Source organism: Pleuronectes platessa, chromosome 16 (assembly GCF_947347685.1).
Source record: "Pleuronectes platessa chromosome 16, fPlePla1.1, whole genome shotgun sequence".
NCBI classification, from domain to species: domain Eukaryota; kingdom Metazoa; phylum Chordata; class Actinopteri; order Pleuronectiformes; family Pleuronectidae; genus Pleuronectes; species Pleuronectes platessa.
In genome coordinates this window covers 18294127-18308955 of record NC_070641.1, presented here as the reverse complement: position 1 = coordinate 18308955, position 14829 = coordinate 18294127, and the positions used below count along the sequence as shown (strand labels likewise).

At 39.6% G+C, this 14829-nt stretch overlaps 1 protein-coding gene and 1 pseudogene across 1 annotated transcript; both read right to left on the bottom strand.

Moving 5' to 3' along the window:
* Positions 1-1683: 1683 nt before the first annotated feature.
* Positions 1684-5508, bottom strand: LOC128459112 (interferon-induced protein 44-like; annotated as a pseudogene).
* A 585-nt stretch (positions 5509-6093) lies between these two features.
* On the bottom strand, positions 6094-9783 carry LOC128457971 (interferon-induced protein 44-like). The gene is made up of 9 exons (XM_053442543.1): positions 9629-9783; positions 9132-9162; positions 8414-8452; positions 8226-8295; positions 7840-8038; positions 7263-7412; positions 6712-6883; positions 6496-6596; positions 6094-6390 (listed from the first exon to the last, which is right to left on the bottom strand). Exons 3-9 carry the CDS (start codon positions 8448-8450, stop codon positions 6223-6225), a joined length of 897 nt encoding a protein of 298 aa, XP_053298518.1. The 5' UTR covers positions 8451-8452; positions 9132-9162; positions 9629-9783; the 3' UTR covers positions 6094-6222.
* Between the last annotated feature and the right edge of the window lie 5046 nt (positions 9784-14829).

Here is a 14829-nt window from a genome sequence, read left to right as displayed (position 1 = left end):
GACCCATGCGTACAAACATTTTGGAGACGGGAAAGTGGCAAAGCAGACATGAGGTCTTGAACTAAAGCTAGACCAAAATATGATCATGTTTTATTTCCCCTTCGATCAATCATGATTGATCTCTTTCTCCGTCGTACTCCTGTTTCTCCACTTTCTCCGTCTCACTCCTGTTTGTCTCAGTTTTTCCTTCTCACTCCTGTTTGTCTCAGTTTCTCCATCTCACTCCTCTGCTTCTCTTCCTTTCTCTGACTCATTCCGGTTTGTTTCAGCTTCTCCGTGTCAGTCCTCTGTTTCTCTCCCATTCTCCTTCTCACTCCTGTTTCTCCACTTTCTCCGTCTCACTCCTGTTTCTCTCATTTTCACCGTGTCACTCCTGTTTCTCCACTTTCTCCGTCTCACTCCTCTGTTTCTCTCCCTTTCTCCGGGTCAGTCGTCTGAATCTCTCCCTTGGTTTTCTATCATTATTTTCCTTCTACCGTCTTTTCATGTGTAACTTGCCTCTAAAGGCCGGAGCATGGTTCTGCAACTGCGGCTGTGGCTTTTCACGCTGTTGTGTCAATGTACTTGTTTTAATTTATGGTTCTCCAAGGGTTGCGCGTGTTGCAAAGCAATTCACCGGCAGAACACTAGGTGGAGTAACGTTTTTTGTCGCCGTCGACTGTTTATTTACTGTCGACCTGCAAACCGACGTTAGCCGAGATCTTCTTCCAGGAATTGCAGGCCAACTGCGCGTCCTTCAGTACGCACAGATGGCCAATGACGGGTTATACAAGTGGTCATATTTTCCTTTGTTTCTGCCGGTATTATGGGGCTAACTCGCATGCAATTGGTCTGTGCGTTTTCTCATCCGCTAAACCAGTACTGTAAAGACTACAAAAGCTACGCCGGTTACAAATAGAAGCGCCCCGTCAGGTTTTAAATGATAACCTTCTGTTTTGGCTGTAGGTCCGACTCCGTACGGGAAGGCTTCTGGGTTCCGGACACGGACCGCAGTCCGCCTGTTAGTGACCCCTGTTCTATAAAGTCACTAACCGGCTGCTTAGCAGGAACAAGCTCTGATCTCACTGCATGTTTCACTCGGAGTGACCGAGTGGGGACGGATATGGGTACAGGGAGCGGGTCATTTTGCACATGCGTTAAAATGTGTCTATACATATATATATATATATAGACATATACACATGAGCTAAGTGCATAAAGTAACATGTACAACTATTTTTCTGGTCTGCTTATTTAGCCTTTTATAATGTTTAAAATAACATGTTTAAAACAGTAATGGATTTTTACCATATTAGTTCCTAGTCCAAGAAGCCATTTCTACAGGTAGTGAGTCATTCCATACTGATGAGTTTGTAAGCTTTAGAGTTTGAGAGTATAAATAAGATGTGACAAGGGTGTTGGTCAGTTCTTCTACACAACAGGTTGAAGACCCCTCCTCAGCCTTCAAGCAAAAGAACGGAGAAAGCGGACACTTTCTCTGTTTCTACAGAGAAAATCGAAGACTTAACAAATGTTGCTCTGAGGAGAAATTCTTAAAAACAACAAACACTTCATCCGACCTGCAAACATGGGAGGATATTTGAACTTTGTACTGACCCTGTACACTTGGATCTAACAACTTTCACTTTAAGGTTACGCAACCTGAAAAACCTGTATACAGTCTATGCCTGCACAACCAACCCCTCAGAGGTATTCATGTTTCCAGGGGTGGTTGAGGAAGTCTTCTCCATACAAAAGCATCTGTTTCAGTGCGCACAGTGTCACAGCGTTCATTTTGTCATTTGACTCAGTTTCATCCCTGTAATTCTTCACAAGGAAGATGCAGTTCATTGGAAGGCCCAGCAGCTGGTGGAATCTTTCAACCTAAGTAAAAGTAACAACATTTACGCTGATCAGTAATCGTACAGCGATGAACAAACATGACTTATATGCTGAAAAATTACATTGTGCAATAACCCCAAAATGTACCTTTTCCTTCAGGTATGTACTAGAAAAATTAACTAAACATGGTTGACAAACGATTTTGTATTTGGATAGTAAGTTTTTGCAGCCTTGTAAGAGACTTTTATGACTTGTATTTACATACACCAAATGTTTAAGACTTGAGCTGTTTTATGGTCGGAACTGTTTATAACGTGAATAAGGTAAAAGACCTTTTACGACTTAATTACCCATCAAAGGAAGGAGTGTATGACTTCTTATCACCTAAGGAAACACATGTGAATCAGCTGCTAATGTTTAGATTCCTCTCCTTCCCCCACCATGGAACCTGTCTGGATTGGCTCAGAGGGACAGCCCTAAGTCCTCCTATATAAGATCTGTGTTTTTGACTGCTCTGCATCCTCACTCTGAGATCCTTGTGGTCTCCCTGTGTTGATCCTTTCTGCAGAAAGCCCCTTATTAAATACATGTAGATAACTTTGTTGTTTCCAGCCTCTTGTATCTCCAGATTTCCATCACAGGTACTTGCTCTTATAGATATTGCTTGTGTCCTTTTTAATCTCAGGAAAGGCTTCATCGACTTTGGTGAGAATAGCCAGTTGGGGAATTCCTGTCGATAAAACCTGATCATTATTTCAAACATTTGTTTGTCATGCATTCCAATGTGACACTACGAGTCCACACAGAGAAACAACTGTTGTGCACTCACCCAGTTCACTGGCTGCCATTCGGACCTTTCTAATCTTCTCCACATCTTTGTCAATTAACTAGACACTTTGTCCATAGGGACAACACACACCAGAACTTGAACTTTGTCTTCTAAAGTGGGATCGGAGTTGGAGCCATCAACACCCTCCTTCAGTTCTACTTCAGGGTTGAACTAGAAATCAAACAAATACAATTAGATTATATTTAATGGTACTTAAAGTTTTTCTGTGTTTGACTTAATATGTTTGTCTTGTGCACATTTACATAAGCACGCTCATATTTTGAATGTGACACACATTCCTGCCGTTGCTCACATTATTTAACGGATGTACATGTGGCTGCCATGTGCCCCAAACTCAGCAATTTGCCAAAATGTTTGATATCCGAAAAAGAAATGCGAAAAAAATTCATTTGGTTTTTTAAGACAGGAAAGGTGCACATCACATTTGTCAATTTTTTTTGATAACTAACACAAATATCAAACAAATATTTTGTTTTTGTTAGTTAAAATTCGACTTAAATTAATGTCAGAGTTCACAGTGTTGTACCTTGTAACCTTCTTTCACGTGTCCTCTCAGGGCCAGTTTGAAGTCTTTCACAGAGACTCCACTGTCAGAATCCTTGCTCAAAGCCCATGATGTCATTGAAAACAAAACAGTTAGTGGCCTCTGCAAAATTTGAAAGTCTGGTACTGTAAGGCAGAAGGTGCAATTATTTACATCAATGAATCCAAATAAATATCAGCAGTTGTCTGTGGGCCGATCAGGCATGTGTGGGGAGGCTGGAGAAGCTGCCTCAGATCAGGGATTTGTGTGTGTCCTCGTTCTGTTAGATCTCAGTGCAGCATTCGACACAATTGACCATCAAATTTTACAGAGACTAGAGCAGTTAATTAACATTAAAGGAACCACCCTAAACTGGTTCAAATCATATTGTTCTGATCGCTCCCAATTCGTGCAAATTAATGAGTCATCTGTGCGCACCACAGTTAATCATAGTGTTCCACAGGGCTCTGTGCTCGGCCATATTTTATTCTCATTATATATGCTTCCACTAGGAAACATTATCAGGACACACTCAGTAAATTTCCACTGCTATGCGAATGACACCCAGTTAAACTTGTCAATAAAACCTGAACAAAGTAATCAATTAACTGAACTTCGAGCATGTCTCAAGGACATACAAACCTGGATGACCCGCAATTTTCTCTTATTAAACTCAGACAAAACAGAGGTTATAATACTTGGCCCCAAACACCTTAGAGATACATTATCCAATGATATAGCTGCGCTACACGACATTGCCCTTGCTTCCAACGAAACAGAAACATCCTGATCTATCCTTTATTAGTCACTTAAAACAAATTGCCACTTGCGTAATATCTCAAAAATCCGACATGTCCTTTCGCAAAGAGATGCAGAAAAACTAGTCCACGCCTTCGTTACATCAAGACTGGACTATTGTAATTCATTATTATCCGGCTCCAGCAGTAAGTCGTTAAAGACTCTACAGCTTGTCCAAAATGCTGCAGCACGTGTCCTGACGAGAACAAAGAAAAGAGAGCACATTTCTCCAGTATTAGCATCGCTACACTGGCTTCCAGCTAAATCTAGAATAGAATTTAAAATTCTCCTCCTCACCTTCAAGGCCCTTAATAATATAGCGCCTTTTAACCTTAATGAGCTGTTAGTACCTTATAAACTTACTAGAGCACTCCGCTCCCAGAATTCAGGCCTACTTGTCGTCCCTAAAGTCTCTAAAAGTAGAATAGGAGCCAGAGCTTTTAGCCATCAAGCCCCTCTCCTGTGGAATAATCTACCACTTTCAGTTCGGGAGGCAGACACCATCTGTTCGTTTAAGAGAAGGCTCAAAACCTTCCTTTTTGATAAATCTTATAGTTAGAGCTAATTAGTGCGGCAGAACGTAACTTGTTCTATTTTATGACACATGACACACGGAGCTTCTCTTTCCAGCTTCTCCTTCCTCTTCTCCATCCCTATCCCCCTTCCCCGGAATCCCTTTGCTTTATCACCCGCAGATCCAGAGCCTCTGTGGCCGCACCATGGATTGCGGTTTGTGGATTGCGCACCGGGGGTCGCGGTGGTGGATCCAGTGTGGCAGATTCTGAGTCATGTGGGCTGATCGTGGTGCTGGTGGCGGACCCTGTGTCGCGTTGGCATTGGGTACGGGCGGTGGACCAGGACCGCGGTGGTGGCTCGTGGTGGGTCCTGGTGGGCGGCGGTGGACGGTGACTGAGGTCTGGAGTGGCGTCTGGTCTGGATGGTGGATCGTGGTCCTACTGGTTGCTGACCATGGACTGTGATTGCAGCGGGACTGCTTGGCATGTCATGTTGGGGTTGTCCTTCGGGATGTCTACCCTCATCAAATGCTGCTAGAGACTTTGATTATTGATAATGTTTTCCTACACGTGGCATCTATTGCACTTCTGTCCGTCCTGAGAGAGGGATCCCTCACATGTGGCTCTCTCTGAGCTTTCTACATATTTTTACCCTGTTAACATGGATTTTAGTAGTTTTTCCTTACTCTTGCTGAGGGTTAAGGACAGAGGATGTCACACCCTGTTAAAGCCCTATGAGACGAATTGTAATTTGTGAATATGGGCTATACAAGTAAAATTTGATTGATTGAGATGAAAGTCCTCATAAGCCTCATGAGGGAGCGACTGCAAACAATAACAGGAGAAATTGCTTTAATAGGAAACACTTTATCAAGACAAACAACTTTCACTTTCTTTTTCCGCAACCTGAAAAACCTATGTACAGTCTCTGCCTGCATCAAGGATATAGCACACCCTGGTGGTGGACACAGGAAGTTCCAAATAGTGTGTTTCAAGGTCATGACAGTTGACTGAAATATAACCAAACCAAAGCAAAAAGTTAAGTAGTCAAACAATTACATAATTATTACAAAGTTGTTATTAAGAATTTTGTATTACTTCAACATCACCTTGTGTAGTTGCTGCATGTAACATTGTTGGACTGAAACCAGGAGTCCCAATTCTTTCAATGCTTGACATTTTATTTTACACGTCATTATGTCTCATTTAAAACCAGTTAGTCTTGACAAAAATAAAACTCTGTGAAATTGCACTGAAGCATCACAAAGACAGTTTTGATTTCACTTTGTTGCCTTGCAAATTATCAGTGTTTTTTTAAGATAAACTAAATGAAGCACATACCAGGCAAGGAATGTAGAATTTATTTGTTCGTCTCAGGTGATGTATTAAATACTGGGAGTCAAGAATAAAGACGAGAGCTTTTGAATCACATCTTTCGGGCGGCACATGAAGGCACCATCACAACAGCTGAGTTGTTGACCAGATCACGTGATGACGTCACACCAAGCTAACGACGTAATGACAGAGCATTGTCCTGCTATTGTGCAAAGTCTCAATGACAGAAATGATTTAAAGACTTTAGGACCTAATTTTTATGCATTTTTATTCCATATTTCATGCTTCAAGCTTGCCTGCTTGCCAAAGACAGTAAACATTGTCTGAATATTTCCTCATTCCCCTAAAAGTCACATACTGTGTTTTTGCCTCAGGGGAATTCATGTTTCCAGGTCGTTGAGGTAGTCGTCTCCATAGTGAAGCATCTGTTTCAGTGCGCACACTATCGCAGCGTTCATTTCGTCATTTGACTCAGTTTCCTCATTGTAGTTCTTCAGAAGGAAGATGCAGTTCATTTGAAGGCCCAGCAGCTGGTGGAATCCTTCAACCTAAGTCAAAGTAACAACAATTATGTTGATCAGTAATCGTACAGCGATGAACAAACAAGACATTTATGCTGAAAAATGTCATTGTGCAATAACTCCAAAATGTACCTTTTCCTTCAGGTACTTGCTCTTATAGATATCGCAAGTGTCCTTTTTAACCTCGGGACAGGCGTCATCAACTTTGGTGATAATAGCCATTTGGGGAATTCCTGTCGATAAAGAAACCTGATCAGTATTTCAAACATTTGTGTCCTGGTATTTTGACTCATACAATCCAATGTGATACTATCAGTCCACGCAGAGAAACAATTGTTGTGCACTCACCCAGTTCACTGGCTGCCTCTCTGACCTCTCTAATCTTCTTCACCATCTCAGCACTTAACCTAGACACTGCGTTTGCAGGAACCACACCCACCAGAACGTGAACTTTGTCTTCCAAAGTGGGAAGGGAGTTGTAGCCATCATCACCCTCCATCAGTGGATTTTTAGAGTTGAACTAGAAGTCAATCAAACACAATCAGATTATACTTAATGATACTTAAAGTTTTTCTGTGGTTGACCTCATTTGTTTGTCTCGTGCACTTACACACATGCACGCTCATATTGTTAATGTGACACACATTCCTGACGTTGTTCACATTATTTAACTGATGTACATGTGGCTGCCATGTGTCCCCAACTCAGCAATTTGCTAATAGAAAAGTTTGAAATTAGAGAAATTAAAGAACAATTCACTTTGTTTTATGAGATAGGAAATGTGCACATCACGTCTGTCAAATTTCAATAATATTTCGATAACTAAGATAAATTTAAAACGATTTTTTTTGTTAGATAAAATTAGACTTTAATTAATGTCAAAGTTCACAGTGTTGTACCTTGTAACCGTCTTTCACGTGTCCTCTCAGGGCCAGTTTGAGGTCATTCACAGAGACTCCACTGTCAGAATCTTGCTCAAGGCCCATGATGTCATTGAACACAAAAGAGTATTTGACCCCTGGACTTTTGGGAAATTTGAAGGTCTTGTACTGTAAGGCAGAAGGTGCAATTATTTACATCAATGAACCAAAGTAAATATCAGCAGTTGTCTGTGGGCCGATCAGGAATGTGTGGGGAGGATGTAGAAAGGTGATTTGTATTAACATCAACAGATTAAAACTCTGGGCCTCTAGTTCACACATTAACCTGAAATTGAAATGGGTGCAAATCTATAAGGAGTGAAAAACATTAAGAACTAAGATGATCAACAGACAGATTTAAAAAGATTTAATGTTTCATTTCATTTATTTTGTTCTGACTAGAATGTATTGCTATGAAACATAAAGACAACATTTGTTTTGACATATTAATATAAGTAGAAGTTTCTCTGTATTTTCATCAGTGAACTACTATTGAAAATGAATTCCTGTGGTTTGTTACCCTCAATGGAGTTTTGTCCTTTCCTGTTGTTCATACCTGTTTGGTGAAGCTGCTCCCAGAGATTGCATCTGTTGGAGCTGGACCAGCAGGTCTGCCTTTTAAAACGCTGTCGACAGAGTTGATGAAGCTCGACTTTCCAGCACCAACTGGTCCATAAAGCAGAATCCTGAGATATTTGACTTGTTCGTTTTCAGGCTGGTAAGATTTCACAAACTCAAGATTGTCTTTGTACTTCCTGTAAATTACAGAAAATCTTAAACAATCAGAATAAAGTGCTGTATTACTTTTATTAATAATTGCACAACATTGCAATTTTGACACACACACAACAACAAGATGTTTAAGTAATGTGTTGAGCAGCAGAAGCACAAACACTGAGGACACAATGGAGATACACTGACTGAATGTTAGATCGTACTCACTCTGTCACCTTCCTCCATGGCTGCTCTAAGAGTGGTGGAGGAGGTGTCACCGGCCTCGGTGGCTGACAAGCTGGAGGAGATAAAAATAACCAAACTGTGATTATTGAGAATGTTTTTTGTGACTGTTCATTTGTTTATTCGAGTATTAGGATTGTATAACAAGAATCTGAAAATGTAAAAGGTTTTACCTGACACTGGAGGAGCTTTAGACTCACTTGATCCCATTGCTGTAAAGTAGGACATTCAGACTACATGTTAATGCAGGAATTCACACGAGTGGAGGAAGATGCATTCATCTTGTTTACTTAAAGGTCCAGTGTGTAAGATGATGGTGAAAGGGATCTATTGGCAGAAACTGATTATAAAATACTCCTATTGATGTGTTCATTAATGTGCTTCATCTAAATTATACAAATTATTGTGTATTTACCCTTGAATGGTACCTTTAAATTTAAATACTTTGAATTTACAAAAGGAGCAGGTCCTCTCTACGGAGGTAGCCATGTTTTTTACAGTAGCCCAGACTGGACAAACTAAACTCCTTATGAGTTTGAACCTGTGGTAACTGACACACAAAATATTTTTTTCCTATGAGTAAGAACTCTTCTGTCAAATTCCTATTGACCTACTTGTTACCAGCAGCATGTTCTACATTTCGTTATGTGATAAAAATGACCACATGGGGTTTTGATGTTTATTCACTTGATGCTGTAAAGAAATTAGTTTTAGCTTGATAGTCACAGTAATAGTAATAATAATACTTGAATAATTACTTTTATGGTATAGCACTTCAATAAACAAGGTTACAAAGGGGTTCATAAAAATTGATGACAAAAAAGGAATGAACTCAAATAAAAGGTATTCCATTCAGTTCAATAGTAGTAGCAGACGAATTGAAGTCCTTACCTTTGCTTATGTGGCTCTGGACAGAGTGACTCTGGAACAAGGAGGAGAAGATGATTTTATAGGCAACACTTTGACTTCCTTTTTCACGTTCAGTCTGAAGTCAACAATGTGACCTGAACAAAGTCCTGACCTTTTCTTTGTTCAGACACCCACTCACTCGCTGACAGGGACCCAGGTCAAACCAAATTAAACCAAACTAATTAAAATGATCGTAACCCTATGGTCTGGCACCTCATTTGCCATCATAATTTCTTAAAATAAATGTTGTGTAATTATATTCAAAATTGTCTGTTCTCCCACTGTTTTGATTTTCTTTGACTGTCGTGTTGCTTCTGTTTTAGGAACATGGACAGAAAGGTTACTTTAAGAGGAAGTTGATAAACAGACATATTTCATCATCATAAACAAGGCATTATTTATGGGTTTGTTTCAACATATAAATCATTACACTACACTGAAATAACAAGTAACCTTATAATAGCATGAGGAGTACTTACCCAATAGAAAAAATTAACTTGATCCTTTATAATAATTTAAATGTTTCCAATTCAATCCTTTCCTTTCAGTTTGTGGTTCTGCACACTCCCTTTTATAGGACATGAGCGGCTTTTCTTTTCTTACTTTTACATGATTTAATGCACCTGACATCAGATACTTAAATGATGACTCACTGGCCTCTGCATGGTGGGTGGGACTTTGTTTTCTGTTTGGATATTAGATAGTAAAAAGTCAGTGTCTAGTTTTTTGTGTCATTTGAGACTTCCATTACTGCCTGCAATGAAAAACAAGACATGTACCTGTTGTTCACAATGCAGCAAAATGTTTAGACAACAATAATAAAACATAATATTGCAATATATAAGTTTTTTACCATATTCTATCATAATTTAAGGTGGTTCTATTATTAATAAGTTGCAAAAGTAGATAATAATGGTTAATAAAAGAATAGATTAGATAGATAGATAGATAGATAGATGGACACTTTATCAATCCCGTGGGAAATTCAGATCATCCAGTAGCTTGTACACTTAACCCATCCCTGACATACATACATAAATCACATATATCACATACGGAGAGCATATTTGTAGATACAGGAATGGAATGCAATGATGTGATCGTGTCAGTGTCCATTAGGAAAGTGTTCTTGTGCTGCTGGAGTGGAAAGTACAAACAAATCTAAACTGTATATATATTATAAAAACATCAGAAAAATATATATATATAAATATATAAATATATAGGAATATCAATCAATCAATCAATTAACCAAATTTTACTTGTATAGCCCATATTCACAAGTTACAATTCGTCTCATAGGGCTTTAACAGGGCATTAACAGGGCTTTAACAGGGCGTGACACCCTCTGTCCTTAACCCTCAGCAAGAGTAAGGAAAAACTACGAAAAAAAACCTTTAACAGGGTAAAAATACATCTCTCTGAGGTTTCTCAGAGAGAGCCACATTTGAGGGATCCCTCTCCCAGGACGGACAGAAGTGCAATAGGTGCCACGAATATGGTCGACTAATGCCGGGATGATCTCTCCCCCCCACTCTCCCCCTGTGTGGCGTTATGAAGCCGAATGGCCCTGGGGACAAAGGACCTCCTCAGCCTTTCAGATGAGCATGACAGTGACAGGAGTCTGCCACTGAATAAGCTCCTCTGTCCTATGAGAGTTCCAACCCAGTCTCATCAGAAAACGTTCAATGGCAACGTTGGTCCACTTGGAACGACGTTACCATCTCACAATCTGGCCTCTCAGATTGTGAGATGCTAACATTTAGTCCTCCCATTGTTTTGCATTGGCGTGTTCTCACGTCACGTGACTCTCAAGCTCCCGTCTGCGGAGAGGAAAACATGGCGGAGATTCCCTGTTTATTCAGATAAAAATATAATTTTGTAACTTAGTTTGGGCATAAAAATACATTCTGACACCATTTCTAGCGAGAAATGTGCTCTTTGCTTCCACAGTCTTCAGCCAGTTCGTGCTTATGATAAATATTTTAATAGTTATCACGCATGTTTTTATCGTTGCTATGATGGTTGCCATGCCACCACGGCGCAGCGTGGTGTTTAAATCACAGTCCCTGCGTGGTGTCCTTCAGTGATCGTGAATGTTATTCATGTTATATATTAGTAATATTTGAGGCTAGATTACATCTCTAATGAGAAGGATCCTGCGAGTCTGTTCTTACCGAGGCCGGCCCGAGTGCGCGACCGGACCGAGTGCGCGAGCGGACATGACGTGTGGCTGTCGTAAAAACCCTATTTGTAAACAACCAGTCCTTTAACTCAGCGCTACGTCATAAACACGGCGCGCTTGGAAGACCACGATGTCATCTTCCTTCTGTCAGGTAAGTAGTTTATTGTTTTTAAAGATCGTTACGATCTAGGTTTACAGTCCGAGTGCGGAGAGAGTCTGTCAATCCACACTATAGACGCTGTTCATGAGCTAATACGCCATTGTTAGCCACATGCTTCAGCCCACGGTAGCCTGTGCTACCTGGGAGGTGAATACATGGTTGTTGAAACCAGTTCAAGACGCTTAACTCATCATTGAGGGACGCTACAATATAAATATAAACATGAATTTGATTTATGAATGCTTTAGATTAATAAGGAGTGTATTTCTCTACTATTACTCCACAATATCAGGTCAATTTGGTTTAATGTATAGTATGCACTATGACAATAATGTTTCCATGTTATGGAGTTGCGATTCATTTTATAAAACAATTGCTATGTTCTGTTTTTTAATCAAGGAGGATCAAAGTCAAGCTACAGGAGTTTCATTAACGTCAATAACTTGGACCGAACAGTTTGTTTTGCTTGATGAAGAGCAGGAAGGGCAGCCTGGAGAGATAGAGAAGCCGGGTTGAGCCCACTACCATCATCCATGTACCACGAGGACGATGAGAGAGAGAAATGATCCTACCATTAAAGAGGTACTTTTAAGTTACATACCAGAAACACCATTTTATATAATGTGCTAAATATACATTTTTATTACATCCCCAAAGTACGCTTGCTGAAATACAAGTTAATATCACACTGAAAGAATTTTGATCAATCATGCTTCCCTGCTGTGATTGTTTAACTGGGAAAACAACTTTTTCCACAGGAAGGCAAGTAAATTTAAGGAATAAATGTGCAAAGTTTTCCTCTGTTATGTATAATGATGACCCCCATCAAACATAATGTTAGCAATATTTACACCTTTTAATTTATACTGATTATTTCTGTCTACATGTGTGAATTTGCCTTCATTAGTTTCAGAAAAGAGCGATGATGTATCGGTCAGCACGAGACTCCGCAAACTAGTCTGTAAGCAAAGCAGACGAAGGCATCGAGGTTGCGGCCTGCCATCATTGTTATTTTTGCTTAAGGGACTGAATATGTTTCATGCAGGAATATTAGCATTTCCCTTATATCTACCAAAACTGCTTGTTTCACAGACTGCAGTTTTGTTTTGATCCGATGTGGTGTGCAAATACAACCGTATCTGCAATGGGTTGTGGGGCATTAACATTTGTAACTCTAATTTTGTTTTGACAGACTGTGAAAAGAACGTTGAGAACATCACCACTCTACAGGAAGACACAGTCCAGTAATGGGTGTCAGAAGTTCAGTAGTGAACGACAGGTACTGTGGAAAAATGTGTGTCATTGTTGTACAATGTCCTTTGACTCTGTTTACACAAGGTTAACACTAAAAGGTTTGATTGTAAACTGATATTGGTATGAATTCATGTTATTCTCCTCTTCACAAGAAACAAACAATCCAAATTACCTGCAGAAAGCCCTTGATGGACGCTTCAGCTGCATCGTCAGACTGGCCAGACAGCAAGATGCCAACTTTAATGCCAATTTATTTGTGTAACATTCTGTGACCAAATGTATAGATAACTTTTTGTAGATTGTAAAAAAGATAACCCATTTATTAAAAAAAACTACACTAGAATTACCGCACTGCGTTGTATGACTCCGCTAACCAGCGCAGTGTCCGTCTACATATTTCTACATATTTTCTCTCGTCTAAATGACACTGTGTCTCTTGACAACTGAAACCATAAGATGAGGTCAGTGTGGCCTTGACCTTTTGACTTTAACACAAATACACAGTTAGACAATCCGAAAACATACAGTTATGCCAAAATATATTTTGTTTCACATTCTAGATGGCATAAGCAGAGACATCAACTCAGGAAAAATATTTCTGTAGAAAAGAAAGCCCTTTACGTGTGTATGTATACATATATACATATATATGTTTTCATCTTCAGAGGAGTCATCCAAAGACTGTGCTGCTGTTCCGGAATATGTCAGGACCGCTGCAGCCTGCTGGGCTTGAACTCTGAGCACGCAGAGTAGGCCCTCACGTCCCGTCTCAGTAAATGCATCAGTACTGCCTGAGAATATATGATAAAAGACAAAACGTCTCAATAGTGCGTTTGTACGTGTGTACGTATGTCTACATACACACGTACAGGGCTTTCTTTTCTACAGAAATATTTTTCCTGAGTTGATGTCTCTGCTTATGCCATCTAGAATGTGAAACAAAATATACATTTAACTTTTTATTGACAACAAGTCCAAAAGATAGTTATTGAGATTGAAAAATAAAATATAATCAAACTAAAAGATATACAAATGCAGCCTCATAAACTCTGGAGAGAATCAAACAAACACTAAGTTACTTCATGTAATCATCAGGTCCTGATAACCAGTGATGAGTGTTTATTAGTTCCAGTGAGAGCAGAGTGGAGGAGGAAACATAAACTCCAGCTCGGTACAAACCAGCTGTAGCTTCTGCTCTGATCATGACCTAGCTGGTCACTGTGCAGCTGAGACCAGAGAAACTCTGTGTTTCTATAAAGTCACTGACCGGCTGCTTAACGTGAACGAGCTCTGATCTCACTGCTTGTGTCGCTCTGAGCGACTGAGTGGAGAAGGATATGGGTACAGGGAGCGGGTCATTCTGCACATGTGTTTATATAAGTAAATTCCTCTGTCAAATTCCTATTGTAAATACCAGCTGCATATACATGTGTATATATATATATAGTATATACACATGAGCTAAGAGCATAAATTAACATGTAGACCTATATTTCTGGTCTGCTTATTAAGCCTTTTATAATGTTTACAATAACGTGTTTAATACAGAAATGGATCTAGATCTTTACCATAATAGTTCCTGGTCCATGAATGGCCATTTCTATAGGTAGTGAGTCATTGCATACTGATGAGTTTATACTGGCTGAATGCTAGATCAAACTCACTCTGACACCTTCCTCCCTGGCTGCTCTAAGAGTGCTGAAGGAGGTGACACCTCCATCGATGTCGTCTAAAAGAGCTCTGAAGGAGCAAAATAAATATAAAGCAAAATAGTCATCATCATAAACAAAATTTATGGGGTTGTTTAAACAAATTAATCATTGCACTACACTGAAATAACAATTACATTTAAGGTTATAATAGCATAAGGAGATATTTCCCAATAGACAAAATTAACTTCAAGACCCCATATTTAATACCTTTTCTGGGATTTAATTTGAGGTATCGGTCCCCGAAGATTATAAATCATTGGTTTTAATTTGAAAAAAACTGATTCAATGTGTATTTCAATAGCGAGATTTCATTTTGCGTGTGTGTCTCTAACATTGGCCGGGCTCGCTATCGGCGGAGGTAAATAAAGG

Excerpts from the sequence above, each read along its gene's own strand:
- LOC128457971 (XM_053442543.1), bottom strand. The coding sequence starts at position 8,450 with ATGGGATCAAGTGAGTCTAAAGCTCCTCCAGTGTCAG. Across the intron at positions 8,296-8,413 it reads TAAAGCTCCTCCAGTGTCAG|CTTGTCAGCCACCGAGGCCG; the intron begins GTAAAACCTTTT and ends TATCTCCTCCAG. Across the intron at positions 6,597-6,711 it reads AGAGGCAGCCAGTGAACTGG|GAATTCCCCAAATGGCTATT; the intron begins GTGAGTGCACAA and ends CTTTATCGACAG.